This window comes from Peromyscus maniculatus, chromosome X, assembly GCF_049852395.1.
Source record: "Peromyscus maniculatus bairdii isolate BWxNUB_F1_BW_parent chromosome X, HU_Pman_BW_mat_3.1, whole genome shotgun sequence".
In the NCBI taxonomy this organism is placed as follows: domain Eukaryota; kingdom Metazoa; phylum Chordata; class Mammalia; order Rodentia; family Cricetidae; genus Peromyscus; species Peromyscus maniculatus.
Window position 1 is genome coordinate 81,948,345 of NC_134875.1, and position 17,902 is coordinate 81,966,246.

The 17,902-nt window shown below is 46.5% G+C and overlaps 1 protein-coding gene across 1 annotated transcript in view; it reads left to right on the forward strand.

The window, feature by feature from the left end:
* Positions 1-458: 458 nt before the first annotated feature.
* The window catches only part of Slc16a2 (solute carrier family 16 member 2), a 122,647-nt gene continuing 105,203 nt past the window's right edge, over positions 459-17,902 (forward strand). Inside the window, exon 1 of the mRNA XM_006991572.4 lies at positions 459-1,111. Coding sequence (XP_006991634.1) covers positions 670-1,111 — 442 coding nt within the window. The 5' untranslated portion in view covers positions 459-669. The remainder of the gene's footprint in view (positions 1,112-17,902) is intronic.

A 17,902-nucleotide genomic window follows, 5' to 3' on the forward strand; every position in this document is an offset into this window, starting at 1 on the left:
CCCGTCTCGAGTCCAAGTGGGAACACAAGGACTCCCGAGGACAGGGTGGGGTCTGTCACGGACTAGCTCTTGTCTTGGGGTTCCCAGGACCAGCGTAGTTGCAGGTTGCTTATAAGCAAGGAGGAAGTGAACTCGAGGAACAAGCAGGGTCTTCCTTGTAGGCTGGGGGGTTGACCAGTGTGGGTTCTGGGACTTGCGGGGAGAAGAGGGTAGGGTAACAGGATAGTTTCGGCTCTTTTTGCTAATTTAACTCTTCTTCTAGGCATCTGAACAAGAACAGGATTCAGTAATTTGGAAGGGGAGTTTGGGGGTGACAGCAGCGCCAAGACTAGGTAGGCGAGTAAGAGGAGGAGGAAGGGCTGGGGAGAAGAGCGAGGTTGTAGCGGCTGCCTGTTGAGGAAGAGGTGGGAGGGAGGAGGAGGGGGAGGAGAGAGAGATGACGTGGGGAGAGGAGGAGGGGGGTTGGACGGGGGAGGAGAAGGAGAGGGCTCGAGGGACCGTCTGTCGCGGGACGGGCTGGCCAGCTTGGGCGCTGGGAGGAGGAGGAGGAGGAGGCAGCGGCGGTGGCAGTGCTCGGAGCGGCAGCAGCAGCAGTAGCAGCAGAAACAAGTACCCGCCAGACAACAGCTCCTCCGGCTCCAGCAAGCCACAGTCAGTCCCCTGGCCGCGATGGCGCTGCCAAGCCCGGCGAGCGAGGAAGCTGAGGGGCCCTGTCAGGAGGCAAACCAGGAATATCAGGAGCCAGTGTGTAGTCCGGTGCCCGAGCCGGAGCCCGAGCCGGAGCCCGAGCCGGAGCCCGAGCCGGTGCCAGTGCCCCCGCCCGAGCCTCAGCCTGAGCCTGAGCCTCAGCCCCTACCCGACCCTGCACCCCTGCCAGAGCTGGGGTTTGAGGCTGAGCCAGTGCAAGAACCCGAGCCCACGCCCACAGTGGAGACCCGAGGCACCGCGCGTGGCTTCCAGCCTCCCGAAGGTGGCTTCGGCTGGATAGTGGTGTTTGCAGCCACCTGGTGCAACGGCTCCATCTTCGGCATCCATAACTCTGTTGGGATCCTCTACTCCATGCTACTAGAGGAGGAAAAAGAGAAAAATCGCCAGGTGGAGTTCCAAGCAGGTGAGTGGGACCCACGTGCCCCACCTGGTATTGTGGGCAAGGATGTCTGCTCCCACCGTCACCCCCATACCTCTTGGTCTAAGGTGTTCTTTCAAAGTGCCTTTCTCACTCCTTACCCATGTCCTGCTAGGGCATGGGTTGCAGGGTTCTGGGCAGCCTGGGCAGTGGAGACCTAGGCTCAAACAGTCCCAAGGGTGAGAACTGGGGCATTCATTGGTTACAGGCAAAGCAATGAACTTTTTGCCCTGAGACAAATCCAGACTCACCTTTTAGATTGTTTAAAGTACTTTGCCCATGTGTGCTGGGGAAAATATTTGCAGGCTCTAGGGGCAGGGGAGGGGAGCGATGTCGTGAAGACAGGAAAGAGTAGGAAGGCTGAAAGGCTCCAAGAGAAACACGGAACAACGGGTCTCCGCAGCAGCCCCTGTTTCTTCCGGGGATCAGAGCGGTTTTCTGTCAAAAACCACTTCAGGAATCCTGATGACTCTTCTCTCAGAGTCAAACACATGGTAGGCGTGTGTGTCTGTAAGAGAGAAAGGGAGGAGTGCGGGGTGGGGAGGGGGGGCGTGTGCGCGCGTCTCTGCCTGCTGTGGCTACGGCCCAGCCAGGCAGTGCGGGGTCGGTCGCCTGCTGATCCTGGGGAGCAAGCGGCTCGCTGTGCACTGGAAGCCCTGTGCACTGGAAGCCGAGCCCCAAAGGAGGCAGGGAGGCGGCAAAAAGAGTGGGTCCCGCGGCTCACTCCGCGCCTCAGCTGCACAGTCTCGGGCGCCCTGCACCTCTGGTATCCGATGGGGGCCTCCTTCCGTCCGAAGTTAGAATGTTGGCCCTGCCACTCCAAGTTTGGCTTGTAAATGACTTGGTTATCCCTAAGGTTGGGCAGTGTTAGAGACATAACCCTCGCCTTACAGGCACGTGGCTGTGGGACCCTATGTGTCCCACATGTGTCCTAGCATGGAGACCCTCCAGCGACCTGGGGAAACAGACTCATTCGCTCTGCAAATGAAGCCCCTCAGTTCTGACGAGAGGTTTCTGGAGCTGGCTGGGGACTTGCCATACCCTTTCATGAAAATCTCTCCCTCTCTTTGGGCTGTCAGGACAGCTGGAAGTGTGCATACCACCTCCTCAAGTTCCCTACTTGGAAAAAGTGAAAACACACACACACACACACACACACACACACACACACACACACACACAGTGTTCTGGAGCTGCGAGGGTCCTCTCTTGCCAACCTCCAAAAGAGGGGACTTTGGGATTATCAAGTGAAATAGAACCTTGAATTCTGGGATGACCACTTGTGGGTTACTTTGAGACCTGCCCCTCCCACAGCCTTCAGCCGAGGACGTGTGTTGTTTGGAGCTTTACCGGACTGTCTGGCCGAAGGGGCTTTGGGACTCCTGTGCCTCAGACCTTGTGATCCACTGGCACGGCCGCAGTGTACAGGCCCCACTTGAGGAAATCTCGAGTGTACCCAGCGGCTGTAAATGGCAGTCTCACAACAACCTAGATCATTCGATACCGGAGTGGAGGGCTCCCTGAACTCCGTGGGACAAGTCCTGGGTGGAAGACAGCGTCTACAGTCCCTGGGACCACTTTTTTCCTGCGTTGGTGCAGATCAGGGGCTCATGGGACAGCTGCCAAGCTAGGCCCTCAGGCTGTTGCCTAGGTTACTGGGGGAGTGGGCACCTGCTGAGAGCTGCCTTGTGGTTGAAGGCAGGGTAGTGGCTTTCAGGGTGAGTGGCAAAGTTCAGGCTTAAAGGGAAGCAGTGGAGGCTGAGCTCAAGTTAGGCCCGGCATTTATGTGATGTGAACAGGCCTAGATCTGGGGCCTTAGGCGCATGCAATGAAACTTGGAAAACCCACTATTTTACCAGGAAGAGGTTCTCTGCTGGGGAACAGACTTCAAAGTAGGTGATCATAGGAGACTCAGGGGGAGGGCTGGCAGGGACTTTCCGGTCAATACCTCACAGTGCAGCTGGAGGGGGCGGTGGTGCTGTGGTCTTCCCAGAGGTGTGGCTAGTGTGTATGCTAACACAGACTGGGTCCTCTGAGGAGCTGGGTTATTGGCTTAAACTATAGAAAGTATAGGTCAGGAAGAGACAGAAAGGAATTTGATACGTCCCAGGGGTCTGAGAAGACTTTGGCGTGGGTCCTTGCTGTAGTATATCGTGATTTCACTGAAGTTATTTTTGATATTGAGCCTCTCAGGAATGCCTTGGGTTTTATTTTGGAAGTCAGTAACACCCTATTACATTCTGTATTTTGCAGAAACATCCCATCCTCAACAGTACCTTTCTTGAGACCCTCAGCTCTCTGAAGCTGTTAATTGATTTGTCTTTTGGGACAGAGCCTTGCCATGCAGCCCTGGGTGGCCTAGAATTTGCTGGGTAGCCTATAAGTAGCCTCCCACTGGTGGGAGTCCTCCTGTCTCAAATTCCCAAGGCTAGGATTATAGGCACATACCAGCAGGCCTAGCCCGAGCCCCTATTAAACTCTTGAGATTCCAAATGTCTTTGCCTGCATACGCTCTCCTCGCTCTGTTCAAAATTCCCTGGCCGCCTATGCCACAGGCCCGGGGTACCCAACAGATGGAGAAAGCTTAGTGTTTTACAACTGTCTTCATCAGCAAGTATCTGCCCAGTAACCAGTCTGGGGGAGCACTTAAGGAAGTTGGTGCATTGTCCAGTTCTAGGAATGTGGTGATTTCCTATTTGGAGGTACTCTGCAACCCAAACTGGTCTTGGTTAGGACTGGCACTGACATACCGTGAAGCTGTGCTGAATGGCTTAACGGGTCCAAAGTTCTGCGGTGCCGAAAGTTCCAGAAAAAGGCAATTTTGATGTCTGAGAGACAATTCCAAACAGGGGCTCTCTGGCACAGGCCAAGGAACAGGTAGAAGGAAAGTGGAATCCAAGCTGTCCTAGAGCAGGTAATAAACAGTCTTGGTGGATTCTGTGGGTTTGAGGTTCTGGTGTGCCGCCAGCTCTATATTTTGTTTCCTTTCTTCAGTTCATTTAAGGGAAGCCAATTCTCCCTAGGACCTACAGAGGACTGGCAGGCAAAAGGTTCCTGGGAGCGGAAACAAATAACCAAGGTCTGGTTTAGGGGGTAAAAAGGGAAAAGATCAAGAGAGAAAAGGAGCATAGGCTTTTGTAGAAATAATGGAAGCTAGGCATTTCTCTGGCCCAGAAAATGCACCAGACAGGACAGGAGGCAGCCAGATAGTTTTGTGGGATATATAGAGCAAGCATGGCTTCCTGAGACATCAGCTGAGTATTATGATGGGAAAGAAGAAAAAGAGAGCATTGGTGGCTACCCCCAGCTCACCCTTGAAATCCTAGGTAGAGGCAAGTTTGGGGTTTAAGCTCAACAGATAAGACAGAATTAGCCAGAGGTGCTAACATTGCATCCAAACTAAAGTCTATGTTAAAGTGCTTCAGAGTAGCCCTTGATCTTTCAACCTTGACTTCCAGTCTACCACCGAGTCATACGTAATGAGAAGCACTTTTACCTGGGAGTTTATAAGCACAGTCCTTGGGAATTTCTGAGGAAGGCAGGACTAGGGCTCTCACTACTAAAGAAACTGGGCAATGGTAAAGAAGGTTCACTACTGGTACAAGAAGGTTTGGGTTGATGGGCCACCCTGGTGGAGATAGAACTTTCTAGGCATGAGAAAGACTAGTCTACTATGGAAACTAGGGATTTCTCCTGCCCTGAAAATGCATCAGCTAGGACAGTGATTCCAAATGTCCCGAATGAGTGGGGGCAGAGGCAGAGCAGAAGCAGAGCTGTCGTTCTCTTCATTGTAGGGTTTTGAACTTCTTGCCTCACTGTCTCACTGGGTTTCCTGATTCATTGGTAACCTTGAGATTAAGGTATCTTTTGAGTAAATCTGTCAATCTCCCTGGTTTTGGCTGAAGGCTTTTGCCTACTGTCCAGCAGAGCAAGATCATGTTAGCTCAGTGATGACCATGGTGCTTCAGGCCATAGGCCATTGATTAGGCATCTTTCAAATCATTCCTCTTCCTCCTCTCCAACCAAAGTGGGTCCCAATCTGTGACCTTGATTCATGCTGTAAAGAATGAGGATGAGAGGCTGGGGCACTGGAAAGCTAAACAAGAAAATGCTTGGTGGAGCTGATCGCGGGGTGAGTCTGGTGCCTAGGGTTACTGTCCAGTGGCCCCAAGTGATCATTCTAAATGACATCTCCTTCTCCACAACTCCTCCTTCTAGTGGTGTTGGGAAATGAAACTCATTCTAAATCTAAAAAGAGCAAGAGCTTGGGCCAAATCTGAACCCCCTCAAAGCTGATGGTCTTAATGCTAGCAGTGAGGCAATAACTAGGAGTTGCACAACTTGTGTGCCCAACCTGCTCTGTAACTTGGTTGTCTATAATATGAGAAAGGTTAACTCTGTGAACTTTCTAACCCCAACCTTATATCCCTCTAGAACTGTGGGATAGTTTATTCTTTTACTATTCACCTAGCATCAGTTTTGACACATTCAGGCAAACAAAAATTTGTTAAGCTTCCTGAAGGGGCAGTTAAGCAGGAAAGCAAAGAAAACCACATAGACATCATTCTCCTATTTTATCTGTTTTTAAAAACTGTTGGGCTATTTGGGAACCGGTAAAAAGACTCATTCCTTTTTTGTTCAGTATGCAAGAGCTACTCTGAGCATACACATATTTTTCCCACAATGTCCTTCTCAGCAGAGAATTGAGTTTCCAAAAGAACTCTCTCAATTTGGCCTGCTGTTAGCAGGGTAGGTCTCTATGATGCTCTTTCCAAGTACTTTACTCTGTTCCTCAAAAGCATTGAATTGAAAACACTCCCTCGGGCCTCAGCTTGGACCCCTCTTTTTATTAAAAACAATAGATTTATTTTTATTATTTTATGTGTATGAGTGTTTTGCCTGCATGTATGTCTGTGCATCACATATGTGCCTGATGCCCTGGTGCCCAAGGAGGTATTCAGCCTCTATGTGGGTGCTGGAAATAGAACCTGGGTCCTTTGCAACAACAAGAAGTGCTCTTAAGCACTGAGCCAACTCTCCAGCCCCAGATCCCTCTCTTAAAATTGAATTTCCTACAGCTTGTTCTCATTTCTCAGAAGTGCATGGTCAGTGTGACCTTGCTGTTACTTCAGGCTGGAAGTGGTAAACAAGATTTCTGAGTGCGATACAGAGCTTTCCATTAGGGGGGCTTCAAACATTGGGCATCTTTGTAACTGGCTTGAGGATCCTGGAGTAGAGAGTGGCTGCTGCTTGTGATCTTGGAGAAGGTTGTGATGTATGCATGTCATCCCTGGTCAACTTTGGCTTTGCTCTGGGTTTGGCTGAGAGTGTGCCTAATGAGGCAGCAGCCATAGAGTGCTCTTCCTTTTTCACAGGATTTTTATTTTCTTGTCATTTGGCAAAATTTCTGTGAAGAATAAGCAAGTCGCCAGACTGCTAACATTTGTAGAAGTATGTAAAGGATGCTACCTCCACCTTTTGAGAAGACCAGTTTCTGAGAAGGGTGCCCTGCTCCTCCCGTCAACATATTTGGGGTTTGCTTTGTTTTGTTGTGCGTTAAAAGGAAAGAATTGCTTGGTTTTTGTTTGTCAGGCTGCCCTCCAACTTGTAGTGATCCTCCTGTCTCTATCTCCTGAATACTCAGATTACAAGCATGCACAACCACATGTGCAGCAAGGCCTTGTTCTTAAAACATGAATGTGTGTGCTCACAATACCTTCAGCCATGCATTGTGAATGTTCCATCTGAAACAAGCCTTTCCTCATCTTTCACTAATTGTGACAGAGATACCAAGTATCCAGCCTAGAAAAGATGCTAGGTAAAGAGGGTGGGGCACATGAACAGCCTGGCCTATATTTCTTGGCCCAGACCCATTTACTACTCCCCAGTTGTGAGGAAACATTTATTCCAAGTTCCACTTGGAATTTGCATTTCCCCTTATTCTGCATGCTACCCAGTGTCCACATGTTGCAGAGAAGGGAGTTTTGGCCATTCCAGACATCTCTGGCTTCAGGGGTGAGAAAAGACCTAAGGGACGTGTAGCCATCTACTCTGAAGGTGGGTGCATTAGCTGCTTACTTGAAATCACTTAACATCTACTTGTGGGTGGAGAACTTAGCCCATTTGAATTGCCTTGAAAGCATGGAGCCTCTTCATCTTAGCAGTCTTGTCTTGCTCTGTTCTCCACTTTTCGTGTTTCTGGGGTTGATAAGGGAGGAAGATGTGAGCTTGGCTGTCCCACCCACAGTGGCTCGGCTCCCCTCACTTTTCATCATGTACTTTTACCACACTTACTGGCTAGGTCGTCTTCCTCCCTCCCCAGATTGTTCTGTCTCTTCTCTTGTTCTCCACTGCCCAGTTAGAAGAGCAGTTGGAGTTTAGGGTGTTACACAAGCTCAACGCCATTTGGGGGTCCCAAGACCACCAATAAATATCCTACGGAGACCCCTATTTCTTTTCCTTCTCCCCTCTTTGATTTCCACTCTGAGTGAAGGGTGACATTCTACAGAGCACTCAAGGGTACAGAAACCATCACCTCTAGAGTTTTGTGGTAGAATAGCTGCTATGAAACCCCTTGGGTCATTTCCATACCTTCTCTCTTCACAGCCCTAGGCACCCAGCCCAGGAGATAATATAGTTGAGTCTGAGTAAAATTCAAGAAATCTTTCCACTTTTGCTTTAAATCCTCAACATCATCGTTCTCCATCTCCTAGGACTCCAGAACTCCAGGTCGGGTTTAGCTTCAGAGTTCTGGTTCATAGTATGTCTCTCTTTTTGCCAGCAAAGGATGGATGGTTGGCAGTAGAGAGATCAGAGAAGGAAGAAAACAGATACCCGAACCCTCAAGAATAGAAAGAACAAAAGCACTTTAGGGAGGGCAGAAAGAGGAGAGGGTAATTCCTGAGTTCTTTGCTTACCTGTTTGGTCGAGGCTGGACAGAAACAGTTTGGAAAGGAGATGTTGCTAAATAAGCATTCCCCATATAGGCTGTTGCCTACCTTATCCTGTGGATCTACCCACCTACCATTTTGCCTCAGCTGTAATGGTATGTACATGCACCCATATGTTCATACCTGTGCGTGTATGTGTACAGCTGGGCGGATAATATCTCTCTGGGCCAACTAACAGAGTTCCTTCGAACATGGTGTCTATGAGATGGAGGTCATGGGTTCAGCCACTTCTTCAAACTACTGAACTCACAGACAAAAGAATTCTTCTGTTGATGGTCCATGTCCTTCATACAGGTATGAAAGAACTGGGTAGAAGACTGGGGATGACTCCCTGCCAGCCCTCTCTGCTACTGGGGCGGCGGGGGCGGGGGGGGGCGATATGAAGCATCTAACTTAGGGTGGCTGCCTCTGCTGCATTCCACAATGGGATTTCTTTGTCTTTTAGCTCCATACTTCTGTGGAGCACCCTAATAATGGTAGGAGCAGAGCAGTGATAATAAGCAACATTGATTTAATGGCAGTTAGTTCTGTGTAAAGTACCACCCTGAACACTTTAATGTACCAATTCATTTTAATTCTCAACATTTTAATCATGTAAGTAGCACTACTTCCTCCATTTTGTATCATGTTCAAGTTCATGTGGCAAAAAAAAAAAAAACAAACAAACAAACAGGATTTGTATCTCAACAGTCTAAGTCCAGAACCCCTGCTTTTTGACCCTGACTTAACACTTAGTGGAGCTGTGGGGCAGCTACCCCAGGACACTACTGTGGAGTTCCCTCATTCCTGCAGCTTCTGGGCATCTGCTCTGACTAAGGAAGATGGGGCTTAGTAAACAAAGGATGGACAACCTTGTGATACAGGGCATCATCTTCTCACCACTCACCTCACTCTACCCAGAGTCTATGTGCAAAGAATTATAATTCTTGAGTCAAAAAAGTGTCAGAGAAACTATCACTTCTTTTTTTCTTTAGTCTTGAACTAATCACATAGCCTTTCTAGGGTTCAGCAGTTCCACGTACAAAGTCCTCAAAGCTGTCCTCAGAAAGTGGTATTTAATTTGATAGTTCTGTCAGGGTGGGATGTGACTGTGTGTTTGTAAAAGGTCTTTGTAAATTGTGGTCATTGTTGTTATGATGATCCTTGTCTAGGCCCTAGAAACGGAGTCGTTATGCTTTTGTCTAAATGTTTCTCTAAATATCTCCTCCTGCCCCCTCTCATTCCCCACTCCATCTCTTCCCCATCTTCCCTCCAGAGGCTTTTGCAATTTGATCTGATGTTCTAAAGCTAAGGACTGGACTGGTTGTGTTTCCTTTGCTCCTCATCTCTAGGAGCCCAAGGAGAGGTGGGGGCAGATCCCAGGCCATATACATCCAAGGAAACAAGGCATGTGGAAATATTTACAACCGTTGGCAGGAGTTCTCAAACACGACCCTGCGTTTTTCAGTCGGAATTGCTAGGAATGGGGGGCAGATGATGGGTGGAGTTAGGGTGTCGCTTCCTCCCGAGGGTCTCTCACAGAGCCTTGTTCTCTTGCAGGTAGTAAGGAAGAAGGAAAGGGATATTTAGGGTCAGAAGGCCGGGGTCAGGGGACATTAAGTTTAGAAGGAGTCTTGCTCCTTTGTAATCAGCTTTGGAGTGGGCCAACTTCCTTATGTTTTAAACAGGATAGCCCCAAGAGAACAGAGGCCACAGGATTGTGGCCATCACAAAGAAGGACTACAGTAGTAGTTTTGAGCTTGCACTTCAGTGGCCACTTAGGAAGCCTACATTAAGGCCGGTTAGTGGTCTAAGCAGATGACTTTTGTTTTATTGTTACTTTGTTTTAAGACAGGGCTTTACTCTGTAGCCCAGGTTGTCCTCTAACTCATGGTGATCCTCCCACCTCAGACTTCAAATGCTCGGATTATAAGCATGTGCCACCATTTTCTTTCATTGATTGTAACAAAATGTAATCCACACACCCTTTTTAAGACAGGAATTTTAAATACACACCACAAGTCAACATTTTGATTTTCAGTTATTCAAATGTCTTAACTGAAGGCTTAAAGTTATAGGTCAATTGCAGAGCATTTGCCTAGCGTAACAAAGATCTGTCCCCAATCTGTCCCCAACCAAGAGATGGGGGAAAGTATGGAGAGACAGAGAGAGTGTGAGAAAGAGAGATCCCATCTTACAAGTCTATAATCGAGTTAGGTATGGAAAGATGTGTCCTTAACCAACCCATTTGTGGTGGAGGTTGGCTTGTATAGAGGGTGAGGAGTGAGTGAAAGGAGTGAGTCGTTGACATGCTCCACATGTCCCAATCCAATCACTGGCATTATGCTTCCTTACTTAGCCTCAACTTTTCCAAAGTTGATCCTCAAATGCTACTTTGCGGAACTAGATGGAGGTACAATTCAAAAGGTACAGGGGTGGAAAGTCTCTCTCCATCCTGTCTCCCCACTACCCTGTTTCTCTCCCCAAGGCTACCAGTGCTTTCTAGGGTATCCTTCCAGAAATATTCTGTATCTCTAATAGCATTTGAACATGTAGCCTACTTTTGAAGTGCAAATGATGGATCATAATCCACAGTATCTTCTAACCTGCCTTCAAGCTTCAAGGTGTACCATTAAGTCCATAAAACAAGTCTTTATTCTTTGCTGCAGCCATATCCTATTCTATTCAATGGGTATATCATAATTTATTTAACCAAAGTCTTACTGATGGACATTCAACTCTCTCCAATTTTTAACTATGGTCTTTAGAATCAAGCAGCACTAGCTACAGAGGCCTTGCCGTATGGTTCTTGAACAAAGTTTCCAACTTCTTAGATAATTTATCAGTTTTCTAATACATAAAATGACATCATCACTGATGCAGAGGTTAAATGAGACAATATGTTCAGCATCTAATATACAGCTTGGTACCTACTAAGTATCCAGTAAGTGAGGCTTCTTTCCTGGCTCACAAGGCCTCCCCATCGTTCTCCTTCAATTGCACGAATATGTGCTTAATTCAAGTGAATAGGTCTTTACTGTGTGCTAGGCTGACCTCCAGATGAGCCAGAGAAGTGTTCCTTAAGAAGTTTACAACTTCTTTGAGAAGATATAACATTCAAAATAACTATGGTTATTGCTAAGTGGGAAAACTATGTGGGTATTGAACTGAATGTTGTTATCATTTTCTTGTGGTGATGTGGGCAAAGAGAGAAGAATGTGGAATGAGGGGAAACTTGCTGGTAGGGTTGGAACTTGACATAGGGTTTAGCTACGTGGGGATTGGGCAAAGGTAACAGTACAGGAGTGGAGAATTAGACAATTTATGGCCAGTCATGGTACTGCAGGCCTATAGTCCTAGCACTTGGAAACCAAGGGGGGTCAGTTCAAAGCCAGATGGGGCTGCATAGCACTACTTTGTCTCAAACAAAACTAAACTAAAAACCAGAGCACAAAATTAGACAATTTGGTTGTGTCTCAGATTCTGGGTTTGTTTGTTTTGTTTTGTTTATGTGCGTTTTTTGGGGGTTTTGTTTGTTTGTTTGTTTGTTTGTTTGTTTTTCCCCTCTGAGAGTCCAGTGAGTCACTGTTCCCCATTAGGCCCTACCCGGCAGGTAGGGTGGGGTAGGGTGTAAGGGTAGGAGAAGAAAACTACTGAGGACATTTGGAGAGAAGGGCACAGGGCGGGGGGATGTCTGGGCATCGGGCCACAAAATGAGATGTCTGAAAATGGCCTGTGGCACAGCAGCCTGGACCACACCACCTGCTTTCCTGTCTGTCAGCAGCCCAGACATTTTCCCTAAGCATTCTGGGGCCAAGAAGAGCACAGTAGCAGAAGCTCTCAGACTCTCAGCCTAGGTCCCAAATGGTCTCCAGATCCTGTGAGTCCCAAGAGAAAGGAGCTTGTTGAGTTGCAACAGTCATCTCTTACTGGGCACATTGTAGTTAACATCTCAGTTTTTTAAATCCTTGGAACAGACAGTTAAATGAAAACATTTAAGCTTGTCATGTACCAGTGTCTTTGGTCACATCAAGTGCTACATGTATGGGATCTGGTAAATGAAAAATTAATATGATTTGTATCTATTAGAGGAAAGTTCACTGTATGGAAGAGCTGTGTAGAATTCCTGGTCCCCTTTTATAGGGGCAAAAAATAGACAGCAGACCAAAGGCAAATGAATGACCTACAATCATGCTTTCAGTATGAAGAGCTGGAAGTAGACAGTAATTCTAACCCAGGTCTTCTAATTCCATGTTCCATGGGAGTAGAAATGCAGGATTTTTCTGAAAGCTGCAACAGAAATTTTGCTAAACTTGGTAGCAGTATGAAGTTTAAGTGTATGGGTAAGGGACTAGAGAATTGACTCAGTGGTTAAGAGCATTTGTTCTTTTGAAGGATCCCAGTTCGATTCCCAGCACCCACATGGAGGCTCACCACTTCCTCAGACACCAGGCATGCATATGGTGCACAGACATACATGCAGACAAAACTCATATAAATAAAATAAATTAAAAATATAAACAAACAAATAAATCTTTTTTAAGTGTATGGGTAAGAAGCAATATATAAAGCATGGAAAAATAAGCAAACAGGAGTCATGCATGCCATTAAGGACATAGAAACAAGAGTTATGGAAGGAAAGATTCAGGCATAACTAAGACTTTGTGGCTGGCATCCAGAAAAATACTGTCATCCGTGAGGAGAGAGGGGAAAGGGAGGAAAAAGGAGAGGGGAGAGGAGAGGAGAGGAGAGGGGAGGGGAGGGGAGGGGAGGGGAGAGGAGAGGGGAGGGGAGAGGAGAGGAGAAGGGAGAGGATAGGGGAGGGGAGGGGAGAGGAGAAGGAAGGGGAGAGGAGGGGAGGGGAGGGGAGGGGAGGGGAGGGGAGGGGAGGGGAGAGGAGGGGAGGGGAGGGGAGGGGAGAGGAGTTCTGTTGGTGAATGCTTTGTGACCTTGCTAAGCTGCTTTTCCTTTCCAGACTTCAAATTTCTGTCCTTATGAAATGAGAAATTTGGACCTATGAACAGTTTCACAAGGAGACTTTGGGCATGATGATGATGGGGCATGGTGAAGTGGTGAACAAGAGAACTTTGATGAAAATGAAAACATAGTCTCACAGATTTGAGTAAAGACAGCTTTCAGAGATAGCAACTATCCCATAGTCTCAACCCTATATCTTTGAAGAATTCCATCAAGTGAGGTAAAGAGGGATGGCGAGATGGTTTAGCATGGAAGGACACTTGCCACCAAGCCCAGAAATCTTCAGTTCCACCTTCAGGACCTGCATAGTGGAAGGAAAGAACTGGTTTCCTGTGAGTTATACTTTGATTTCTACACATACCATGGCAGTAGGGCAAACATGAGCACGCGCGTGTGCGCGCACACACACACACACACAAATAAATAAATAAATGTTATAATTTTTAGAGAGAGATGAGAGGAGACTGTACGTGTGTATGCACGTGTGTATACTCGTGCAAGTGAGAAAATACCTCAATGTACAAATGGCAATTGCTAGAACCAATTATGACATACTGAGTTAGCATTGTAGGAAATCTTTCCTGAATAACCTCTGCTCTAAGACCACTTTCCAGGGACTAGAGAAATGACTCAGTGGATGAGAGCACTTGTTACTCTTGCAGAGGACCCAAATTCAGTTCCCAGCACCCACATGGTAGCTCATAACCATCTGTAACTCCAGTTCCAGGGCAGTGCCCTCTTCTGTCCCCTAAGGGCAGTCATAGTGCAGAGACATATGTGCAGGCAAAACACTCACACACATAAAACAAAATCAATAAATCTAACAAACAAACAAACAAACAAAAACCATTGCTTTCCAGATATCAGAATGGTCTTATTATTTAAAAGAAGTTTATGTTTTGTGTGTGGGGGGGTGCCCTTTCATAGAGCCAGCTTGAATCAACATTGATGTGCGGCCAAACTGTTTGGATAAGCCCTGGCTTCACTATTCACTAGCTGTTTGTAATTGCACACGGTATTTAACGTCTCTGTACTGCTATTTCCCTGTTTGTTTAGGACAATAACAAAATCATTCACTGCATATGGTTGTGACACACATTTATAAACTGGCTTAGAACAGCATCTGACATATTGCAGGATCTACATACATGTTTGCTGTTCTTGTCATCTAATAATCTATGATTTGTGAATCTACATAGTGGGGTCTGAAAGAGCAAATGTGTCCCAGGTTAGCCCAATTATAATCAAGAACTTGGAATTGGATGCATTGTTAAGGTACTACCTGGGCTGTTCTCATGTTGCCCGAGCCCAGGACTAGATTAGGACCTTCAGAGTCCCTAAGATCCATTTTTAGACTGTTAAATGCTGGGGGAGGGCAGAGTAGACCTATACTTTTCTTATTTGGACTGCTAAATGCTGGAAGTGCAATTGGTAAATGTAAACTTCTCTTATTTGGATATGGCCAACCCATTGATACCTAAGGTTATGCTCAGTTCACATGTTGCGTCATCCCACACCAGTTATGCTACCTAGACACTCCTCTCCAAGTTCTGGAAAGAATCAATGATTGTGAGTGGCCTACACAGCTACACATAACAGTTCTCCACCCAGGCAGTTCCATCCACAGCAGGGTGCTCTGTAGCCTGTTCCCACGGGCTTATCCTGCCAAGCCTCATGAATTCTTTGCTGGTTGGGACTTCCCATATAGTACTTGGGAGGATGATTATCTTCTGGGAGTAGGGGAGAACATATATCTGGAAGTCTCAATAAAAACCTGGCCGGAAGCTCTAAATATTATCCAGTTAAGATCCTGGTGTAGAGTTGGGATGACAGAGAAGAATGGTAAGGATCCTCTGCCTCCAGATGACTGGTAGCCCAGGCCTCTCACAGCTCTGACTGTCCCAGTGACTATTCAGGACAGTGATCTTAGAAAGCTTGATGTCATTATCAGCCTCTATGTTGCTCTGTGAATCGTCAGGTTCTAACCACCCAAGTGGTGAATAATAAGAGAGCTGCATGCTTCAAGAACCAAAATGGTTTGGCTTTGGGGGCTTTTTGTTGTTGTTTGATTTGTTTTGGTTTTTGCTTTGACCTACATTTTGCGTATGGGAAGAATAGCTCAAACTAAAACTAGAATTTCCATAGTCCTGCTAACTAAACAGACATGGTATCATAGGTAAAGAGGAGCAGAGACCTTCAATTGCTGCCTTGCCTGGTGATGGCACCACTCACATTCAGGCCTGTGCTATCTGCCCTTTTCATAAAATGTCTCAAACATGGAAGGCTCAAGTGGAACCGGTCGGACCAGTTGTTGTGAGCCTACGCCTTGTAGAAAGGGAAAGATAGATACATACACAGCAACAGGAGAGAATAAGGAGGAAACAAATCTATTGTTCCAGCCTCTAACCTGAAGAAAGCACCCATGGCTTCCAGGGTGTCACCAATGAGCACTGTTGAAGAATGTTGTGGCTCACCTATGTCCCTTGCATAGACTTGGCTGATACCCCAGACAAGAATAGAGACCTCAAGGCTAGATTCCAGTCCGTGGCTCAACAGAGGCTAGCCCTGGCCTTTAGGCCCTCTTCTATTTCATGGACTTAGTCTGAGCATTGAAATAAAAGATGCCTTGGCATGGGAGCTTGCAGTGAAGATCCCAGAGTTTAACTCTCCTTTGTCTCACTTCTCTACATTCTGTGTGGCCCAAGATTTGACATCGGGTAGACAGTGTTGGAGCCCTGGCTTTCCTGTTTACCAGATCCACAATCCTGGCCAAGTCTGAGCTTCACTTTCCTTCTCTATAGAAAAAGAGAGCAATAGAAGTTATACTCCCTACCTCTCAGCTGTGTGATAAAGTTCACATGATAGAACAAGTGTGATAGCCCTTTGCAAAGTTCTTCGAACCTTCTACATGAATTATGGTCATGGTCCTATTAGGAAGTTAATCTGCAGGTTCACATATGTGCCCATGCAGGTATAGGTGGACTGAGACATGACCCACAATGGACACATGTATAAGCAGCCCCATCTATGTGTAAACATATACATACATATCTGATTTTAAGCTGGACCTCAATACATTGACCATAGTCAAAAGTGCATAGTCCCCCCCCCAAAAAAAGTGTGCACATATGTGCAGTCTCATAGCTATGAAATGAGAAGATCACAGCATTCCACTTCTCTCTAGACTAGTCTTCTAGGAGCCCCCCAAAGACCCTCTTTCTAAACTCCCCCCACTTCATCCTGATAGTGTCTCCTTTGCCCTTGCTGGGGCTACTTCCTGGCCTCCATCTTGTTTGCATGTTAGCACAGCTGCTGCTAAAATTCAGACTGCAGTGTGTGGTATCCACACGGCTGGAGAGCATGGGTCCTGCCCAGCTGCTCTGGGAATAGCACTGCAACTCCTTCCCGCACAATGTATTTATAGCCATGTTTGCAAATAGCTGACAACATTTTCAGAGTTTTTTCAAAACACAGTTAATCCAGCCACAGGAATAGTCACTGGCCCAAAGGCCCTGAAGCTAAAAGAAATTTTAGGCAATAATCCTAGTGAAAATTAGTCACAGAACCAAAAGGAAATTGAATCTCACCCCCCCTCCTTTTTCTCTCTTGCCCATCATCCCTCCTGTGACCCTCTTTGGTCACTTCTTATTCCCAAGATCTCCGAGAATAAGGTATGGGGACATGGTACCATAGAGCAGATTTGCTTCAGAGAGAGCCTGAAGCATATCATCAGACCATGAAGCTTTAAGAGAAAGGGGGAAAGGAAGGGGAAGTAAGAGCATTGAGGATTAGGAGCAGAAAGCACATTACTGGAGAATTAGTAACGATCATCCCAAAAGGGAGAAGCCTAGTACCCACTTTAAGGCCAACTAAAATTTCGGTGGTTGGATACCTTTCAAGTCAAATGATAGAGTATCCCATCCTTTCCTCAATCTGTGGGCTGTAGACTCACAAATTGTTTTGCTTATCTGCTTGCTTGAAACACTAAAGCGAATCTCTAGTGTGGAATTGAAGAGGTAAGCTTGATTAGAGAATAAGGTAGTCTTTCATGAAAGGAGCCAGCCTGGGGCTATAGTTATAGGGGTATAGGTAGGGTTACCATATCACTTATTATCAAAACTGGGGTGCTCTTGGGGATGGAAGAGAACACTGTTCATATTTTTATGGAATGATAGAAATAAAATAGGATTGTCACAGGCAGCCCAAAATGTGCGTTCATTCTAGAATTAGGATGTGTTTGTTACAGTTTTCTGAGAAAGAGAACACCATAAGAGCTCCTCACAAGGTGCCTTGAGAAATGTGTGTGTTTGTGTGCATGTCTCTGTGTGTGTCTCTGTGTGGTTTTGTTCATTATATGTCCAGGCTAAACTTGTTTGCATGAGTGTGAGTGAGAATGTGAGCATATCTAACTAGGTGTAACTATGGGTGCGTGTGTGTGTGTGTGTGTGTGTGTGTGTGTGTGTGTGTGTGTGTGTGTGCATATGGATATAGGAAGAGCGGATGAGTGTGTGTGCACATGTACACATGTAAGGCTGATGTAAGTCCTTCACTGAATTGCAAACTCAGTTCCAAGATACCAGCCACATAGTCCACTGCCTCATTTTACACGTGAGGAAACCAAAGCTTGGGAACTAAGATTTATACACTTCCACCACTTGCTTGGCAGTGGTAAAGGGTTGACTAGCAACAGTCACAGTAATCCTGATTAGGTGTCAGATGCCAATCCATATGCATTGAAGTGAAAGCCTAGCTATTCCTTAAAGGTTTTTGCAAACAATGGGTACTTGGCAAGTGCAAAAAGAAGCTTCTTAAGTCACTTCGAAGCGCCTGAAAAGGCTAGGCTTGGGTGCCAGGGGAATATTTAACTGAT